This window comes from Microtus pennsylvanicus, chromosome 12 (genome assembly GCF_037038515.1).
Source record: "Microtus pennsylvanicus isolate mMicPen1 chromosome 12, mMicPen1.hap1, whole genome shotgun sequence".
Lineage (NCBI taxonomy): Eukaryota > Metazoa > Chordata > Mammalia > Rodentia > Cricetidae > Microtus > Microtus pennsylvanicus.
This window is the reverse complement of record NC_134590.1, coordinates 59,643,594-59,664,005: the sequence shown is the minus strand read 5'-3', so window position 1 is coordinate 59,664,005 and position 20,412 is coordinate 59,643,594. Positions and strand designations below refer to the sequence as shown.

The 20,412-nt window shown below is 47.3% G+C and overlaps 1 protein-coding gene and 1 non-coding gene across 2 annotated transcripts in view; one reads left to right on the top strand and one right to left on the bottom strand.

Annotated features, from left to right (window-relative positions):
* Nucleotides 1-6,813, top strand: part of Evc2 (EvC ciliary complex subunit 2) — an 84,404-nt gene extending 77,591 nt beyond the window's left edge. Inside the window, exons 18-20 of the mRNA XM_075943714.1 lie at nt 359-555; nt 3,350-3,451; nt 6,151-6,813. Of these exons, the coding sequence (XP_075799829.1) occupies nt 359-555; nt 3,350-3,451; nt 6,151-6,418 (567 nt within the window). The 3' untranslated portion in view covers nt 6,419-6,813. The remainder of the gene's footprint in view (nt 1-358; nt 556-3,349; nt 3,452-6,150) is intronic.
* Nucleotides 6,814-13,073: 6,260 nt separating this feature from the next.
* LOC142833205 (small nucleolar RNA SNORD49) lies at nt 13,074-13,119 on the bottom strand. The gene has a single exon (XR_012907342.1). It is a non-coding gene; the product is annotated as a small nucleolar RNA SNORD49 (small nucleolar RNA).
* Nucleotides 13,120-20,412: the final 7,293 nt, after the last annotated feature.

The following is a 20,412-nucleotide window of genomic DNA, read 5'->3' as shown; positions in this document are numbered from 1 at the left end:
ACTCCCAGAGCTTGGACTATCCCCAGGGCCTCCCAGAAGTGGAGCAGAAGATGGAGAAATATTCCTGGCTGCCGTGATGCAGGCTGAGGCTCCTGTGGCGTGGTTCTGAGTCGCTCAAGTGAGCTAACTTGGAAGGGTGGGTGAGCTCTGTTAGAGACATTGTGGGTGCCACAGCTGCTGACCACAGACATTTTCTTGACAATTTTGTGAATTCAGAATGTTTTCCAGGCTGAGCCACTGAAATATTTATTATCCCAGGACAACAGAATCCTTGAGAATGTCATGAATTAGATATTGCTACCCGGCAGGTCTAGAGAGAGCCGAGGCTTTTTAGTTCTTCCCTTTTGTGTCCCCGTAGGGACTGAGGCTGGTGTCATACCTCTCCAAGATGACAATGGTGCCAGGGAGCACGCTACTCCGACTCCTGAGTGTGGTGCTTCCTGCAGCTTCGCAGCCTCAGCTACTGGCCCTGCTGGACACAGTCAGCGAAAAGCACTCGGACCACACAGCAGAGAACAAGAGCAGCGGGGAGCAGGCTGAGCAGGGCAAGAGGAGGTGAGCTCCGGGTGGGAGGTTGTCTGTGAAAGCCGGGTTTGACCAGGTAGGGAGCTGGGGGAGAAGAATGGCACAGACCTTCCCAGCAGTCCCCTGCTGCTCAGAGCTCAAGTGTTAGTAGACCTAAGTAGTTGGTACCCCACTTTCTACTTTAGCATCAACTACAAGAGAGCCTTCAGAACATAGATTTCTCTAGGGCCATTAGAATATTTATTATACATACCATTAAGAAGATACTAAAGGTGCATAGAGAGGAAAAGAAGAAAGTATTCATGTTAGCATTTTGGTTACATTTCTTCCTTTGCAGTATGTTTCTCTGTTGTGTTTTGTGAATGTATGTATGTATATATGTGTGTATATGTGTTTTGGTGTGTATTGGGGTATGTTTGTTTCTGTGTGTGTGCTTGTGTGTGTGCTTGCATGTATGCATGTATATTTTGCCTAGATTAGTGTGAACAAGCTGTTCTTCATCAGTTTATAATGGGGTTATGTCCTGATAAACAGGTTATAAATTGAAGTTATCATCAGTGGAGAATGTGGTTAACTTGTCTCAAGTGTCCAGTGTCTGGGCCCAGCTGCAGGGCTCACTGCAGAGTGTCTCCCATGGTTCATAGGAGAGGCTGCCCTTCTTGCAGCCTGCACCCCAGAGGTGCTTGGAGAAGACCCAAGTTCAAATTACAAAGATCCATTTCTGCTGAATGCCTGTTGCTATCCCACCAGAGTGACTGTGAGTGTAACCATCTGAGGTCAGGGAAGACAGGCTTGTGCCAGGCTCCAGTGAGGATGCCGTGTGCACACCCTCACTGCCTGCTTTCCTGACCTTGGCGCAGAGCAGGTGTCTTTACTCCTGCCCAGTTCTTGTGCCACTAAAGCTGCATTTCCTGCTGTTCTTATGAGGTCAAACGTTATGCCTCTCACTGACATTCTCCAAGATGGTATGTTTGGTGACTGCAATATGTCACCAACAGTATGGCATATTGTGTGCTACTTTCCCCTGTTCTGGAATGTGCAGTTGGGGCCTATTTCCCTCTCGTCACAGACCAACCCACAAGGGCTTTCCTTTCGAGTTATGGTCCAGGTCTGAATTGAATCAGGAAAAGCTCCTCAAAAGACTAACCTGGGAACCTTGTCTTTTTCACCAAGTCTGAAACCCTGTGTTCCATCCCTGGAATGAAAGGGGAGAGCCAGCCCCTGCAAAGTTGTCTTCTGACCTCTACATTCACACACACACACACACACACACACACACACACACACACACACACACACACAGACACACACACAGAGTAAGGAAAGCAGGGAGCATGGTGTAAGGCAGGAGGTATAAGGAGCTCTCAGCAGTGCCGTTGGAGACTAGAATATGGGGACCATATCGTAAGTGAGTAAACAGGCTGAAAATTGTGGACCATTCAGCCCCAACCTCAACCAGGATCCTTAGGAAGCCAGGATGGGCCCCTGGCAGCTAGGAGGCTACTGACATGGCCCAAGTGTGCCCGAGCAGGGTCCTGAGAAACATTTCTTTCCTGATAGAAGGAGCAGTCTCTTTTCATCAGTCATAGCCTTTGATTCAAAGGCTTAAGCTTGCAGAAGACAGAAAGCGTAGGCTATAGTGAGAGGGATCAGAGGGAGGAAGGTCAGGCCAGGGTGGGATCTCAGGGGCTAGAAGAGCTGTCTTAGTGCCTGTGGGTCCTGCACAGTTATCCAAGGCAGGTTTGAGAGAGACTAGCAGAGTGGGATTGAGTATGGTGAGAAGACTGGGTATGGATATAGCTGGAGGACTGGGTGTGACCAGAGGTCTGCTGTTGTTCTGACGACTGGGTGTGGATGCGATCAGAATACTGGGTGTGGGTGTGGCCTTGGCTCCCAATTCCGAAGCTCTAGTCTCTAACACTCTATTCTGAGGCATTTTATCTCCAAGGCTGTGGGGGTTTGCCAGCCTGGGCTGGGCCCTGAAAAACTCAGAGCGCTTTCAGAAAAAGAACGTGTACTCTTTGCCTCAGCTCCTGGTCGGGCCCTTGGGATGGAGCAGTCTTGGGGACCTGGTGCCTGGGCATCACATCAGCTCAGAGCCTTGGTCTTTAAGTAATAAAAGCTGGCAACTAGAAGAGAGCAGGTGTTCTGAGGGACATGTGGGATCCAGAAAGGCCCCAGTGTCCTCTGCAGGAAGGGCAGCCATCAGAGTGCCCTTTTCTGCCCCTGAGGTAATGGATTCCTAAGAGCAACTGTCTCCATCCTAGCTGAGTATTTGGGAGCCACAGTGAGAGGACTCTTCAGCTCTGTGCTGTCCTGTGTTGTCTTGAACCCAAGGCTCACAACAGCTCTGCCTCAGTCTGTCTCCTTCACACTGGAATTGCATAGCCAGGTGGCCTCCAGCTCTCTTCCTGGCTCCCTTCCAAGCTTCCATGTTTGCATTCCTGCATCCACAGCACACCACCAAGCTCTGAGTGTATCCCCGTGTCGATAGCACTAAAATTCTGTGAAACACAAGAGAAAAATCCCACCTGCATTGAGTGTGAACCCAATTCAGGGGGCAGGGGGCAGGGGACATGGGGGTCAGTATGTACCTTTAAACACCCCCACAAGACTCCCTTCTTTACACAGTTTGCCTCTGCCTGATTGATGTTGCCTGTCACCGCCTGTGGTCCCCTCCAGGCAGGCATTACCTATGGACCAGGCTTGAGATCGAGACTCAGTGAATCTCTCAGGGCTCTGAGTGGCAGCCAGAGGCCACCTGAAGGGTTTTAGGAATCAGATTTAATTCATTTTAAACTCTAACACCCTCTTCCTGTATCAGGAAGCACCAGGGCTGGTGGCAAGCTTTGGACAGTAGACTGAGAGCCGATCTAGTGAGTCAAGGGTTGGAGAGGATGCTCTGGGCCTGCCAGAGGAAGGAGAGGTGAGTCTGGGCAGGGGAGGGCTGAGGGGGGGTGTTGCTGGGGCGTGGCCAAATTGCCAGGGAGGGCATGGGAAGGTGGGAAAGTTCTTTCCCAGAAGACAGCACACCTTTGTTCTTGGTCTCAGTTTAAAAATTGAAGACAAGCCTGTAGCTCTCAGTAGGAGAATGTTCTCCTAACATTTATTAGCGTTTTAATTACTGTATTTATTTTGGCTAATAGCAGGTTTTAATAAGATATAATTAGAAAAAGAATAAATTCCTTAGAGTTCCTCAGACTTTACTGTTCCCAAAGCCCTTTTAATCCTTGTTATCCTGAGCCTTCCAGAAAGTGGAGATGCTAAAACCAAAGTTTAAGGAGGTCCAATGCAGAGACCCAAGGCTGCAGCTGGGGTGGGGGTGGGGAGTGGTGGCCATGGGCTTGGGGCTGGCAAACTCACCCTCAACTTACGTGAACTTCCAGGCTTGCCTCTTCCCACCTAGTGCCTGTCTTTCTTGACTGTGATCGTTGCATAATTAGATCTCAGAGGAAAAGGAGGGGCAGGCCATTTCTTATGGCCACAGAACAAGGGTCTCCCGTGGTTCCAAATAGAGAAGATCAGAAAAATAGTACCTTAGGTGGCACATAGTGGCTTTAAAAAATGACAGTCTCAGACTGGGGCCTGAACTCATTTAGTAAGGTGCCTACATGCAGGCATGAGGACCTGAGTTCAGATCCCCACCTCCCTAGTAAAATGCCAGGCAAGTATAGTCCCAATACTGGGGAGGCAGGAACAAGAGGATTGCTGGAGCTCCCTGGGCAGCCACCATAGCCAATTGGTGAGTTCCATGTTCAATGAAGGACCCTATCTCAAAAAAACAAGGCTGAGAAGTGATTGAAGACACCAGAGGTCAGCCTCTGGCCTCTGCATGCATGTACACATGTGTACACACCCAGAGGAACATGCAAGTATACCACACACATGTAAACACAGTAACTTCAACTGGACACATAATGAATTAAAAAGTATTACTCTGTTTACACAAGAATTGGTGGCTGTCCAAGCCCTGCCCTTCTATAGTTCTCAGAGGTGAAGGACCTGCAATTCATCATGGATTGTCTGCTATGGAACCATTGGTAATAGATTGGTGTCTTAGTTAGGGTTTTTATTGCTGTGAAGAGATGCAATGACCACAACAACTCTTACAAAGAAAATATTCAATTGGGGCTGGCTTACAGTTTCAGAGATTCAGTCCATTTATCATCGTGGTGGGGAGCATGGCAGACAAGGTGCTGGAGTAGCTCAAAGAGCTACATCCGCAGGCAACAGGAAGTCAACTGACAGTCACTCTGAGTGAAATGAGCAAAAGAGACCTCAAAGCCCATCCCCACAGTGACACACTTCCTCCAACACTGCCACACACACCTCCTAAGAGTGCCACTCCCTTTGGGAGCTATTTTCTTTCAAACTACCACAATGGTATATCAGAATACAGTACCTAAGAAATGAGATCAGGATATTGGGCAGGAGAAATCAATCCATGTCCAGACCAGAAACAGCATTGGATCTGCTTGGTTGTAAGGTGTCCTCCCTGCACCCATCCTGTGCTGTGCTGATGGTATAGAGCAAGTACCAGTCATGAGAGACCTTGGTCTAGTCTCCAGCAACAGTGTCAGAGAGAACTGATTCCCAGGCTCCAGGAAATGTGATGTCAGTGGAGCTGAGCCTGCACAGTGCCTCAGTAGGGCCTGGAGCCTCCAGGTGGACCCTATTGACACAGCCTTACACTGAACTGCTCAGAGCCAGGAGAAAGTTCTGTAGCTTTAAGGTCACATGTGATTCCCAGGAGCAGTTATAATGGCGTCAATGGCATCCAGGGCTCCAGGGACAAGATTCCAGCAGACCTATCATGGGGAATTCCTAAACCTGACACATTCTGTCTCAGATGCATTTTACCCAACCCCTCGCAGTTGCCTAGAGCCTGCTTCCAGGGTGACGGCTGTGAAGTGGGTTTTTAAGTGTTTAACAGGGAGCTGGTAGGTGAGTAGTGGAGACAGAGGGAACGCTGCCTGTTTCCATGGTGTAAATATTCTCGGACAACAAGGTAACGGTGTGCGATGGGCTCACAAGACTTCAGAACCTTTCCCACTATGAGCCAGTGAGGGTGGCCAACAGTATACCTCACTATTGATTTCACCTGATTTTAGAGACACCAGTGACCAGAGGGGAGAAAAAAACTTTTAAATGGTACTTAGGGTTCTAGAAATGGCTCAGTGGGAAAGCTGTTTGGTGCTTGTGGTGGATTGAATGACAATAGCCCCATAGGATCATAGGTTTGAATGTTACATCACCAGGGAGTGGCTTTATTAAATGTTTTCTTTTATAATGATTGTCTTGGTCATGGTATCTCCTCACAGCAATAGAATAATGACTAAAATTATTGCTCTTGACAGGGCTGCAATTTGGTTCCTAGCACCCACACTTAACGGTTCACAACAGATGGTTACTCCAGCTCCAGGAGATCCTTCACCCTTTTCTGGCCTCTGGGGGCAGTACACAAACATGATACATAGAGACATACAAACAAAACCTAATCCTTAAAAAATAAGATAAAATAAAATGACATTTATTTGGGGTGTCAGGACTGGAGAAGTGTCAGAACACTAAGGAGGGTCAGAATGGGCCCAAAATACAGAATCTAACTCTCTCTTTTCTCGGCAGCATATTGAAGAAGGTGTATGCTCCTGTCCAGGAGAGGGTGACATTCCCTGGGAAAGGAAGCTGGCCACACCTGTCTCTAGAGCCCATTGGAGAACCGGAGCCCATGCCCATCACAGGGGCGGATACCATAGACATATTAAACACGGGAGAGAAGATCTTTGTATTCAGGAGCCCAAAGGAGCCTGAGATTGCTTTGCGTGTTCCTCCCAGGAGGAAGAAGAACTTCCTGAACACCAAGAAGGCCAGCAGGGCCTTAGGCCTGGACTGACTCAAGGGGAAGCACCAGAGAGCATCTCAGGCCAGGTGCATCTTTGCTCCAGTCCCACTTGGGTTGGTCTGTCCATATCAGACAGCTCGCAATATACACACGCTTGCAGCCTAGACGCAGTGCCACACACGTTGGCTCTCCAGTGCTCAGTGACTCTTGTCCCCTGAGTTTCTGCTTGGCCCACTCTCTTTGGTTCCACAGGACACAAGCACGCCTTTATTGCAGGTCCACATGACCAAGATCTAGAGGGGACCCACCTCACCCCACCTTCCTCACACAGAATGCTGCCTATTGCTGGGACGGATCCCCACCAGTTTATGTGAGGAAGGTGCAGTTCTCTGTTGTTACAATGTACATTATATATTCTGTTTTTCATAAAGGGAACTTTTTAAATGAATGTAATAGTGGGCCTTGTTTTTGCTTTGTGTGGGGATGATTTGTAGTTGGTCCCGTCTATATTTTGGCTCCCCGTAGTGGGCTCCAACAGAAAGACCCACTTTCCTACAGAGGCCCAAATGTGCCGGCCCTTTCGTTGCCAGTTCAAGATAGAGTTGGGTTTTTTTTTGTTTTTTGTTTTCATTTTATAGTGAGAACATTCAGGAGAAGTAGGGGCCTATAGCTGACAAGTTGTAGAACCAGGCTTCATGGTCTGTGACCTGAGCCTTGGTCCATTATCTGGGCCTTGGTCAATGAACATGTTCAGGGCTTGTCTTAGATATGGTTTCTATTGCCATGAAGAGACACCGTGACCATGGCAACTCTTATAAAGAAAAAAATTTCATTGGGATGAAAGTTTGCAGCTTCAGAGTTCAGTCCATTATCATCATGGTGGGACATAGTGGCGTGCAGGCAGATGTGGTGCAGCAACAGGAAGTGAGCTGAGGGTCACACTAAGTGAAACTTGAGTAAAGGAGACCTCAAAGCCCACCTCCACAGTGACACACTTCCTCCAACAAAGCCACACTTCCTAATAGTGCCACTCCCTAGGAGCTTAGAGAGACCAATTACATTCAAATACCACAGAACTCCATCTCTGCAGATATTGAGAAGCCACCTCCAGTCCTCACAGCTCACATGGGACCTTTGTGTTCCATTATTTCCACCCCCACCCCCCCCCCAGGCTCACAGCAGTTGTCAGGCCTGTGATGTCTCCTGGAACAGGAAGTGAATAGGAAGGGAATCCCTCAACCACCAAGGGGGAAGAACAGGCTACTGCTGGAGCTTCTAAACTGCAGCCATGCCCCTCCCCTCGCCAGCTTCCATTTAGGGACCTCTTACTCAATACTGATATCCCAGCAGCAGGGTACCATCCACAGGAGCCAGCCAGCTGCATCACTTGGTAGAGACACAAAGGGAGCCTTTTGTATCTCAGAGAGGGTTGGAGAGGGCTGACTTTCTCACAGGAGATCCAGTGGGTAGAGCGTAGACAGGAAGAATGATTTTACACTTGGTGGCACTGAGGTTCAGGAGTAATTGTGATCTCCTCACCCACTACCCTGTATCTACAGGTGTCACATGCTGCGAGCCACTGGGCATCTGTGAGACAGCAGTCAGTGATGGTGGGGTTAGGGGAAGCTGAGGTCCTTTCTGCATTCTCTGAGGGTCAGAATCCCTTCCCTGAGCCCAACTGTTCAAAGCAAATCCAGTAGTTTCTACAATTCCACCGTCAGTATTTTCTTCTGTTCCTTTAAGATAAAGGGGCCTTATTTTTATTTTTAAACCTTCAGCATAGTGCACATCAATGATTAACCCTTGGGAAAACAAAATTTTACCGAGAAGAAAATTCAATTCAAATGCCCTAATGGCTGAGCTTTAAATGAAACTTTATTAGCCATAATAAAGTAGATGTCAAATATCTACTTAAAATGGTACTTAGTTCCCTGAGGTAGCTAGACAAAGAGCATCAGGCAGGTGTGTATGTATGTATGGGGGTGGGGGGAGAAGAAGAAGAGAGAGAGACTATGTGTGCACACATCTTTCTCGCAGGGCAGAAGAATGGTATATGGATAATTGTATCATGATTATAAATACCAAGAAGCATAGCATTTCCTAGATACTAACATGCTAATACTGCTAATAGAAGTAGATAAGCAAATGCAATTGTGGGGCCCTAGTTCAAGGGCCAAGTACAGTCCCCAAAGTCATGGAACTCAGCCCCTTCCATAAAGCGGAATTAGGTCTGCACACACTTGAACTCATGTCTAGATGACTTATGATGTCTGACTCAATAAGGCATGCTGAACATCACCCTGAGACTGCTATTTAGGAAACAGTGACAAGAAAAAACCTCACACATCCAAACTCAATTAAAATGAATTTAAAATCCACACTTGATCAAATTCCTAGATACGGAAGCTCAGGCTATTGAGGGTGGAGTGTAGGTACTTCTTGGGAAAAGACACGAGGCATGGGGACAACTAGGGTGGGAGGTGTCTTCTGTCATATTCTCTCAAGACTGGGACACAGGGCAATCAATGGTTTAGTGCTTACCTTTCTGTATGAGGTGCTGGGTTCCATCTTCAGTGTGGCCCAAGAGATAAGAGGGGACAAAAGCCACTCCATCATTTGTCTGTGAGCATGGTACATGTGCTGCTTTATTCAATGCCCCTCTAGGCCTCAGTGTTCAGAGTCCAAGTTCTGGTTTATTGCTGCTTCTGACATCAAAGGAGTGTCTGACCCAAAGCTTACAATTTCACCTCCCATGACCTTAATGTCCTTGTTCATCAATTCAAATACACTGAATGGCAGGACTTTAAATAAAACTTTATTAGCTATAATGAAGTAGATACCAAGTATCTATTTAAAATGGTGTTATATTCCAAACTGAGGGAATTGAAGACTGTGGAAGACTGTGTCACCAATGGTAGAGCATCTGTAAAAGTGTAAGTGCTTTAAATCAGTGCACAAAGAAGCCCTGAGGCAAAGGGGTTGCTGAGGTAGCCACTGTCCAGAGACAGACCTGAATCAGGGCTTTGCATGCCTCTATGATGGGTTATGGGGCTCTGGAAGAGCATCTCCACCCTTCATCTCTGAGGCTCAAACTGGTCCTCTGAGGACGGACTGCTGCAAGATGCTGACAAAATGCCACCTCCTGGTACCCACCACACACTAATGCCTATGGCTCAGCAGTCAGAGGCTGTCTGGATATAGAATTGATAGGCGGGTGCTGCCAGTATTATAACATAGGATAATATTATGTGTTAGTTTTATCATTGCTGGCTAGCTTTTTAGTTATACTGATGGATATTTAATGGCACACAAAGCTCTGGTAAATAGTAAGTTAAAAGAGAGCAGATGAAATGGTGATCTTGCTGGGCCTTCAGTCAACGTCTGTTTGGAGAAGACAGGAAAGGAGGATGGAAGGGAAGAAAGACATGCTACCTCTTAAAGGTTCCTCCACACCCTAACAGCACTAACATAGGGGCCCCCAGCTGACCTTCAAGATCCAAACTACACCGTCTCCACTGTCATTTTCTGATTATGCAAAAGAACTCTCTAGTTTCCTCATTAGGAAAGGGAGTGGGGCAAGATGCCAGGAGCCTCCCAAGAGGAATGATCTGCTTCCTCGTTCCTGCTATTAATTTAGCTGTGCGGTTTTGAAGGTCAGTTAATACCATATTCCCAATTGTTGCCTACAGTCAAACCTCCTGGGGGTGGGGATAAGGAATTCGTAATGAAATGGAGTTATAGTCCCAGATTAAATTAACGCCAACCTCAGGGAACCTTGAAGATGGAGGGCTGGCCTCATCCTTTCACAGTGGGCCCAGTGTTTGACAACTTCTGGGAGCAGATGCAATATTTGCACACACATTCTCTCTCTCTCTCTCTCTCTCTCTCTCTCTCTCTCTCTCTCTCTCTCTCTCTCTAACATCTTCATTTGCATTTCTGGCCTCCATCCTGGTCTCCTCATGGCCAGGCATGCCCATGCAATCCAGTGGCCTCTTTGCCACTTTTTATTTAAATCCCAGCGATTTCAGAATGTCTTCCTCCTCCCCAGCTGACATTTGAGTTCCTGTAGTGGGGAAACGTAGGTTCCTGGCTCCAGAGGTACAGCATTTGCATGCCTGGTTTCTTGTGACTAGCTATCATCTCTACTGCTTGTGTCCCCTTACCCTGGCCTTGCAGCCCAGACTTCCCTTTGGCTGATCACAGGGCATGTGCTATTCAGGGGAGGGCTGGACTCTAGCACTGCCTCCAGGACACCTGAGCAGACAGACCCCATTTATAGTCACTGTACCCCTAGCCCCAGGGCTCAGGTATGAGTTCCCCCAGAATACCTGACAATCTTATACACACACGTACACAGACTGGCCCAGTGTGGGCTTTGTATGCATGCACTCCTAGAACACGCTCTAGTCTGTCTTTCCTGCTCCTCCCTCCTTCCCAAACCTGGCGTTCTTCACTGTTTTTATTGAGATTGTTGCCAGCTGTGTGCCATCGTGTACCCGTTGCTATCACCTATGTAAATGAGTGGGCGGGAGGCAGGGAAGCAGTACAGGGAAGACCCTGGTTGGCAGGATTTTACCAGCCTCAGCCACGTGACTGTGACTGCTTCTTATGATGTCTGGAGGAGCTCTACGCGGCATCCACATGGTTGGATTTTTGGAAAACAAGAACTTGCCTATAAATTTGTCCTCGATGTAGCTTAGTGACATTGCACACAGAATTCCAGCCCTTGGAACCTCATTCCCATAATTCCAAGCTGGGACTCTATCACAACTCAGGAGAATAAATGCATAACTCTCATTGGAGATCACCGGGGGCCAACCGCTCACCCTCTTTATGTGATGAGGATCCCAGCTGTAGGTGGAGAACCCAGTCCTCACTCAGCACGAAGGAGATTTATTTGCCCTGGAGAAACAAAGAGCAGGTAATAAGAGACAAAGACAGGAGACTTAGAGGAAGGGGGATGGAGGAAAAAAGGAAGCAAGCCAGTAAGCAGTGTTTCTCCATGGCTTCCGCTTCAGGTTCCTGCCTACTTCCTTTGATGATGGACTGTGATGTGGAAATGTAAGCTCCCTATGGTTTACTCAGCCTGCTTCTTAAAGCTACCAGGACCACCTATCCAAGGATGACACCATCCACAGTGAGCTAAGCCCGCCCACATCCATCATTAAGCGAGAAATTGCACCACAGGCTTGGGCACAAGCCTAGGGAGGCAGCATGTTCTCGATAGTGGTTCCTTCCTCCCAAATGGCTCTAGCTTGTGTCAAGTTGACATAAAAGCAGCTAGCACACCAGACTGCAAAGGAAACTGATTACTTTGTAGGGAAGTGAGGGAAGGGTGAAGGGAGCTCTTTCTTCCACATGCATGTTTCTGGGACGTTCTAGGATATGGTTCAGAGCCTGGGAATGCTTTTATCTGTAGAATTCAATTTTACAGATGTCCTCACTGGAGTAGAGCAGTATGCAGCATGCTGCCAATCATCCCCCACCATGAATGCAGGGTCTACCCAAGTCATTCGCTCTGTGATCCTGAAACACAGAGGATTCCTAGTCTGGCTGGAGGACGCAGTACTGAACATGGCTCCCGGAGTCTGCCTGGATGCTTCCCTTGTTCTCATGTAATTCCTCTCTTGCGATGTCTCATGGCTCTCTGCTGAGCATTAAAGGTGCCCTCTGAGGTTCCCAGCAGGCTGCCTGCCATTTCAGGCCAACCTCTGCTCCATGAAATCTGACCAGGTTGCTCCCTTGCAGAAAGGTCTGGGAAGTCTCTCTCTCGGAAGATGGTGGCTCAGCTGGAGGCTTGCTCCATGGCCTCTCTTTCCTCCTGGTTGGTGTCCTTGCCTCAGGTTCAGGATCTTCTTGCTGTATTATTTGTCTGTTCAGCTTAAGTGTTCCAGGGGGGATGGTAATCTTGACCTTGCTGCCATAACATGGTTGGAGACATTTTCACTTGTATTTCTCTGTTCTCAGCACTCAGACCTTTTTCTTTATTCTTGAATTGTGTCGTCATTTTGCTCATTTCTCTCTAGGGTTTTCTTCTTCCCATCGTCTTGGAAAACTCATGGCGACTTCTGTATCTGGAACAACAGTTCTTTGTGATTATGGGATCAAAATCTAGTGTATTTCTCCAGGATAATCACTGTCATTTTAATTTTTATGTCTTTGTCATCCAAATGTTTTAATTTTGTGATAAAATTATTCTAAATTATTAAGTGCATTTCTTTAAAACAAACAAACAGAAGTCTTCTCACTAACTGGGAACCAGGCAACACGGATGAACAATAAGCATCATTGGGGTGGGGCACTGAGGTTCCCACATACTAAGAAACTGTCAAGAGCCACAGTTGTTTGGAGAATGATCTCTTAGAAACATATTTGCAAGGATCTCAGCTTGAAATGCTGTGTTGCTACAGTTATGTAAGTGAACCCTGCATGCTGATCTCGGTTGCTGTCCCAAGCTCTGATTGTACTGAAAGACTGTGAGAGTCAACCCCAAGCTTAGGAGCTCGCTAAGGCCTGAGATGTTGATTACTCTGTGTGCTACTGGCCATACATAAGCTTCACAACATAGGGTTTGGGGTGCATAATGAAATGATTGCTATAGTTGGTCAAATTAGCACATGCATGTTGTACGTGTGTGTGTGGATGTGTGTATAGGCACATGTGTGTCATGTAGACTCTCTTCTTGCCAATCTCCATCTACAATGTAATTTCGCCTCGGACGGCACTTCCTAATCCTCATTATCATCAGAGCAAACAATGTAATTTCATTAACCTACTCAGTGGATGAGCCTCACAGGAATCGCACTCCGTGGGAAAGCTCACGGAATCTTGTCTAGGTCCCAAGGTCCTTCAGACTTTTGCGGGTAGCAAAGTCTTATCTGTACATGGAAGCACCACAGAGTTAGTTACATGATGGGCATCTTTGGAAGCTGACTGTCCACCCAGCACCTCCACGAGGTAGGGTTACATTTTGTTACACTATAGATAAAGATAGGAAGTTGGTATAGATATACAGACCTCAAAAGCAAAAGGCTTTTAAAAAGGGTTCATCGGTTACCCCAGTCCCATACCCACCAGGCCACCATGCATCCTAGAGAAGTTTTGAAGGACATAGTTCCAGGGAATGTTTTCCAGGAGGAGACAGGCTGACATAATTCTTAATTATCAGCCTCCCGACTTGCTGTGTAAACATTTATTGAGCACCTACTGTGTTTCTAGCCCCAGCTTGGTGTAGATGTTTAAGTGGGGTTGAGAAGAAGGGGACACAGCCATCTAGGGGGCACTAATTGGATACTGAATATTGTTAAAGTCACTGCTAATGCCAGTAGTAAGATTTTTTTTTTTTTAGTTCTTATTGGGAGTGTTCCTTCTCCTATCTATTTTCCTGTAAATAAGCAAAGATTAGGGTGATTTAGTTCTCCAATTGGCAGCCACTGGACTCTTCTTCACTGCTCTGGCTGCTTTGAGCAAAATGATTTTCCATCAAATCACCCATCAGATGACCCTTATACCAGTAGCTGTCACCTTGAATACTGGACAGACACCTTGGGGAATCTACACAATAGTCTTATGGCACTTTCTCTGCAGCTATTCCCACCAGACCACAGGCCACTAGTGCCCCATAGAGACCAGATGTTCTTTCCTTGTGGCCTGGCAGAATGGCCACTATGATTGGTGCAAATACAAACCTTCATTTGCATGTTTGCTGGTCAGGATGCAAATGCTCTTTCTCCAGCTGTACAGCAGGCGGTTCGGCTCACTCAGCCACCCTCCTGTGCTGCCTTCCCTAGTGTTGCTATACATGGCCCCATCAAAGACTTCTTTAGAGTGGTCTTTGATTGCCTATTTTTAGTAGAACTGGTTGAGGTGGTCGTATGAAGCAGCAGAGGCAGCCTAGAGGGCTGATCTGTGATGGACTAGCATGCTCAGAAATGACTGTCTGGGAGGCAGGTGGGAATTCTCGGGCCCTCTAGGGGAGCACTGCAAGTGGGGAGGGCATTTCTACTTGCACAGACAGAAGTCGGGGCAACTTTCGATGCAGTTTGGTTTGTGAGTCTATCACAATAAAATGTGCCTGGATGGGATGTTGATGACCAAATCGCCAGGTACAGTGCCAATGCCATCACCTAGGCAAACAGCAGTGACCGCAGCATAAAGCAGTGACACCTCAGGGACAGCAGCAGCGGAGCAATGGCCACCAGCAACTAATAAGAGTGGCAAGGACCACAAACACAGCAGCAGGAAACACATCAGCATAGACAGCACTCCACCAGTTATAGCAGATAAAGACAGCAGAATCAGCAGCTGCAACAGGGGTTGCAAAATCAGTTACCACAGCACCAGCAACAACAGCGGTCCCACCAGCCCCCCAAGAGAGATCCCCCAGCAGTAACAGAAACCCCCAAGCAGTAGCAGATTGCTTCTAGCTCCAGTCTCTGAGGACACCAGCCCTCCTCCACTGCCACTGTAATCTCCACAGCAGTGTCTATGAAAGATTTGCTTTCCCTGGGCTCCAGCTTTGGTGCTAACCTTTCACGATCTCAGCTAGCCTCTGCATTAGTTCCTGTTGCTCTGATAAAACTCTATGACCCAAAGCCACTTAGAGCAAGAATTGTTTTTGACTTTTGGTTCCAGAGGGCGAGCCCATAATGGCAGGGGAAGCTCTGTCCCTAAGAGCTGGAGCAGGAAGCTGAGAGAGATCAGCTCTTCATCTACAAACAGGAGGAGAGGGTCAATTAGAGAGGCTTTGAACTCTTAAAGCCCGCCCCCAGTGATGTACTTCCTCCTGCAAGTCTGCACTACCTCCCCAAACAGCACCACCTACAGGGAACAAGTTCAAGGGCAACATTTCTCATTCAAACCCCCCAAGACCTGTCTGGAATAAAGGAGAGACTGAATGAATTTATACCCACAAGATACTCATCATTCAGTAAAAAAACTGGAAAAGTTAGGCAGCTCTGGGTTGATCCTAGTTAGGGTTTCTGTGATTAATAAAACACTGACCGGAAACAACCTGGGGGATAAAGGGCATGTTTGGCTTATGGGCTATAGTTTGTCCTGTAGGGAAATCAGGGCAGGAGTTCAAGGCGGCAACCTGGAGCAAAGAACGCGGAGGAAGGTTGCTGCTGTAAGGTCACTGTTCTGGCTTGCTCAGATTTCTTTCTTATACCAGCCAGGACCAGCTGCGCACAGTGCCCTGGCCCCTCCCTCCCACAACAGTCATCAATTAAGGAAGTTCTCCCACAGAACCTGCCTATAGGCCATTCTGATGGAGGCCTTTTCTCAGCTGAGGTGCTCAGGTGACTCTAGCATGTGTCAAGTTGACACAGCACCAACCAGCACAGGTCTCTATCCCAGGCATTTTGACTATCTGAGTATCCCCAGGAAAGTCTTTTAATTTCCCTGTATTTCAAGTATTTTAATCTTGCAATGACAAAGTAATATGAATTCCATATCTGTCCCCAAGGACTCTGTGAGGCAATGAGGAGACATTTGTAGGCTCCAGGGGAGTCACTTGGGTGGGAAAATGTCTTGTTAGATCAGACTACCTCAGGGGTGAGGTCTCTGTTTTGCCTCCCCACCCCGCCCATTCTCCTCTCTCACCATGAGGTTGCTCTCAGGAGCCATCCGCAAAGCTTGGAAGGGTGAGAAAGGGGCCTTTTATCCTGTAAGCTTGTCATCTTCAGTTTCTTACTGACGTCAGGCTCTGTTTTCTCGGGGAAGATAAAAAAGAAAACAATAGAAGAAACCCTACAACAGACAAGACCATCTAAAGAATTGCTCCTGGTTCCTGACCTATTCTCAGGAGCCTCTGTATGACAGGAAGATGGAAGAATGGGAGAGTGGGCTTGTTCGTAGTGCTTTGTTTGTCTGTAGAGCTGGCGAGGCTCCAAGGGCAAGCCCAGAGCTGGTTGTCCATCTGCCATTCCATGTTGACACGGGTGGCTCTGGATATGAAGCTGGCATCTGGCCTTTGAGAAGTGGAATACTGGAGAACATTCCATGGCTGTCACAGTCTTTTATTCTGCTGCATATAACACAGAGTTTGTAAGTTTTAAGGGGTTAAGGTTTACTTTGGTTCTTTGTTCTGAAGGTCTTAGGTCAAGGGCAAAGAACTGATGATGACTTTCTTGCTGGTACAGGTCCCAAGTGGTGCAAGGAATGGCACGTAGCTACACACCTGCTTGTGTAACTGAGGCTTGGAACATGCTGTGTAGTTCCGGTTGGCCTCAGATTTGAGATCTTTCTGCCTCAGACTTCCAAGGACTTGTCTCTCCTCCCCTTCCTTCCTAATGTCTATAGGTCTTTAGTCTGTGTGTATGTCTGTTCACCATGTATGCTTCTGCTGTCTGCTGCAGCCAGAAGAGGCCATCAATCTCCTGGAACTGAAGTTACAAATGGGTTTGAGCCACCATGTGGGTACTGAGAATTGAACCCAGGTCTTCTGTAAGAGCAGCCAATGCTCTTAACCACAGAGCCACCTCTCCGTTCTTCCTTTGTTTTCTTGAAAAGCTACCAATTCTCAACCACAGGATCCACCTCAATTTAATCCCGGTCACTACCCAGAGGCCCCACCTCTAAACACCACAGGACTAAGTTTCCTCCCTCTACATGCCTCTCAATGGAATTCAGTTTCCAAAATACTCAGTGTATCTAAACCACAGTGGTGAGGAAGGTGAAGAGCATGGCAGAAGAAAATCTCGTCAACAACAGCATCCATCTGTGATAATAGGCGGTTCTGCCCTCCCTCTGCAAGGACACCTGGTAGCCATTAGATTGAGACAATGATCTTTTCTCCCTGGGCTTTATGAAGTTAAGACTGTCTGGGCTGTCTCCCTGTTGTACTTTTATTATCATTTACACCATCAGGCCTCTCCCCATCAGCCACGCTCTCCTAGAAGCAGAGCCTGAGCTAAGGGTTCTGTGCACACAGCTGATTTGAGAAGTGTTCCCAGAACGGGCCAGCGGGGAGTGTATGAGCATGTGGGGAAAGCCAACGAGCAGGTGTGTGAGAGCAGGTGCTGTCCAGTCTCCTCTGGTCTTGAAGCTTGTAGAGGACAGGGGTGATATCTCCAACTTTGTGTCACCCAAAGAAGTGTTGGGCTAGTCTATTCCCACACCATTCAGCTTTTGGTGATCAGTGTGTAGCTGAGGCAGGAGGCTGCCATTCCAGACCAGTATCATGGGAATAATTGATCATTATGAAGGCATCACATGGTCATGGTCAAAGCTAAGCAGTACTAGGTGTGACCAAATACCTGCGGGAAATGCCTTAAAGGAAGAAGGATTTGCCTTGGCTCACAGTTTTAGGGTTCAGTCTATCCTGGCAGGGTAGGCGTGGTCACTGAGGCATATGGAGACTAGTCACATTGCATCCACAGTCAGAAAACATAGAGATGAATGGTGGCACTCAGTTTGCTTTCTTGTTTTTCCTTATTGTTGTTTGTTTTTCGAGGCAGGGTTTCCCTGTGTAGCCCTGCCTATCCTGGAACTTGCACTATGGACCAGGCTGGCCTCGAACTCACAGAGATCTACCCATTTCTGCCTCCTGAGTGCTGGGATTAAAGGCGTGTGCCATCACCACCCAGTTTGTTTTTTCATTTTTATTAAATGCATGACATTAGTCCAAAGATTAGTGTTGCCCACATGCAGCACGGGTTGTTCATCCTCAGTTAAACCAATCTGGAAACTGCTTCCCAGACATGCCCAGGGGCATCTCCTAGGTGATTCTAAAGCCAGTCAGATGGACAATAAAGCTGAACCCTCAAAGTGGTCCTGACTGGGATGAAATGAAACAAAGGGGAAAGTTCCTTGGGTGCCACCACACACCCTCTAGGTGTGCTTTTACAGTTACATATATGTGCATAATTTTGGATATTATTTACTATTGTCTTCATCTTAAAGCACAACAGGTGCCGCCCACTTGTCCTATGGGTCACCTTCCCTCTTCTGTGTTTCCCTAGTCCTCTTGACTTCGTGTCAGCGGTGTATTGACCAGAGGAAAGACTGACTATAAATAGAAAACAATTTAAGTTTCAAGCTTCTCAGGCTCCTTCCAAGGCCCTTGAACCTAATCTTGAACTTGCCACGTACCAACTCTTTAAAGGGGTCCCCTATTACCTTAACTCTGGTGCCTCCTCATTTAGATCTGACCCCAAGAACTTCACTGTGTTGTTGCAATTGTCCCCATAAGACGAATGGCCATAGCAAGAGGTGGGAATGAGCTTTGCTTCTTCCCTTGAGGTGGCTCCTGGCGTCCCTTTGCCAGTCCAGCTTCCCTTTTTCTTTAATCATTATCAGCTGCACCCTCATTTGCTTATGAAGCAGAAGGAGAACTTCTGCATTTGGTATGCAGCTTGGTTCTAAAGGTTTTAAGCCAGGGAAAGTTTTGGTGGCATTGTTTCTGTAAATATGCCCATCTATTGAACTGAGTGAGCAGCTTTGGACTATCCAGGGAGGAGCGGCTGTGGCTGTGGTGTGAGAAGGGATCTAGGGGCCTGATTCTCCGCCTTAGCAGCTGTAGGTCCTTCACATAGCATCCCTCTTCTTTTTGCCTCAGGGTCTTCCTTTATGAAATGAGGGCCCTAACTACCCCCCCCCCACTAGGCTGTGGCCAGGAGCACTGTACAGCAAGCATTCAGCACACCTCACAGCTAGTAGTAAACTCGGGGTTCTTCTGGGCCTCCATTTCCTAGTCAGACTTTGCTTGGTCCTTTTCTGATGGGTCTTTATGGTTTCTTTCCCTTATCCCTTCAGGCTTTTACGGGATTTGTTTAAAAATTTGGACAATATATTTTTAATTTCCAGAAACCCTTTCCATTCTTCCAGTTTTAGGGTGGTTTGTTCTGTGGCTTTACAGCTGTGATATCTTCCTCAACATGTCACAGGAAATGAACTGAGTCTTCTAGAGTTACCCACTCATCTCCCAATTGCTCTGTGTCTTTAGGGTGCTCTGTCCGCATCCCTGCTTGGGGCTATCGGTTCCCCTCAGTGTCTGTTGGTCCACACATGAATTTCAGCTTTACTGGGCCAAGCTGAGGAGCTCCGGATTCTGTGACTTGTTGTTTGAGTGTGTTGGGTCTTTGGGCTTCCCCCTCCAAATGAAAGACTGACCTGAGAGTTTTGTGTCATGAAATGGCATCTTTCAGGCTGGGGCAGATTGTCAGGTTGGGACTGACAGACAGACAGAGTAACACTTCTCTCTGTGGAAGCTCTGATAATGCCTACCATTAGGAACTTTGTCTCAACTTCCACACCTCTTTGTTTGCTTTAGAAAGTAGAACTCCCATTTTGGTTTTGTACAAAATGAAACGAGGGATGAGGGACAAGGATAGGTGAAATAAAGGTGAGTGGGTAGAGGTCCCGTCTTCTGTGGACAGATTTTCAGAGGCTTTTGAGGTGGTTTTAGATTTATCAAAGGCTTCAGAGGTTGCATTAAAATTCCCTAATGCCATTCACTCACCTTCCCCCAGGGTGAGCTTCTTACATAACTATGGCCTATGGGTCAAATGAAGAAACTCACATTAGTGAATTACTGTTGATTGAACTAGGAACGTGTTCATCTGGTGACTGTTCTTTGTTCTGTGGTGCCGCCAGCTGTCTCATTTCTTAGCAGTCACTTCTCCCACATCTCAGGCAAATCATAACCAGTGCCCATTCTCCTTTCTTCCATGACCTTAATACTTTGGGTGAATAACATTCAGGTATTTTGTAGAATGTTCCTCAGTTGAAATGTTCCATGGTTCATCCTCACATTCTTCTCTCCCTCCTCCACTCCCTCCTCCTTCATTCTGGCAAGGTCTAACTATATAGCCCTGGCTACCCTGGAACTCACAGAGATCCACCTGCCTCTACCTCCTGAGTGTTGGAATTGAAAATGTGAGCCGCCACGCCAGGCGTGTGTGTGTGTGTGTGTGTGTGTGTGTGTGTGTGTGTGTGTGTGTGTTTTAATGAAGGTTAGTCATTAACAAAAGAGAATGCTAGGTCTCTCTGCCCCTCATACTCACCCATGCCTCCATAGTGAGGCAGGGCTTTCTCTTTTAATG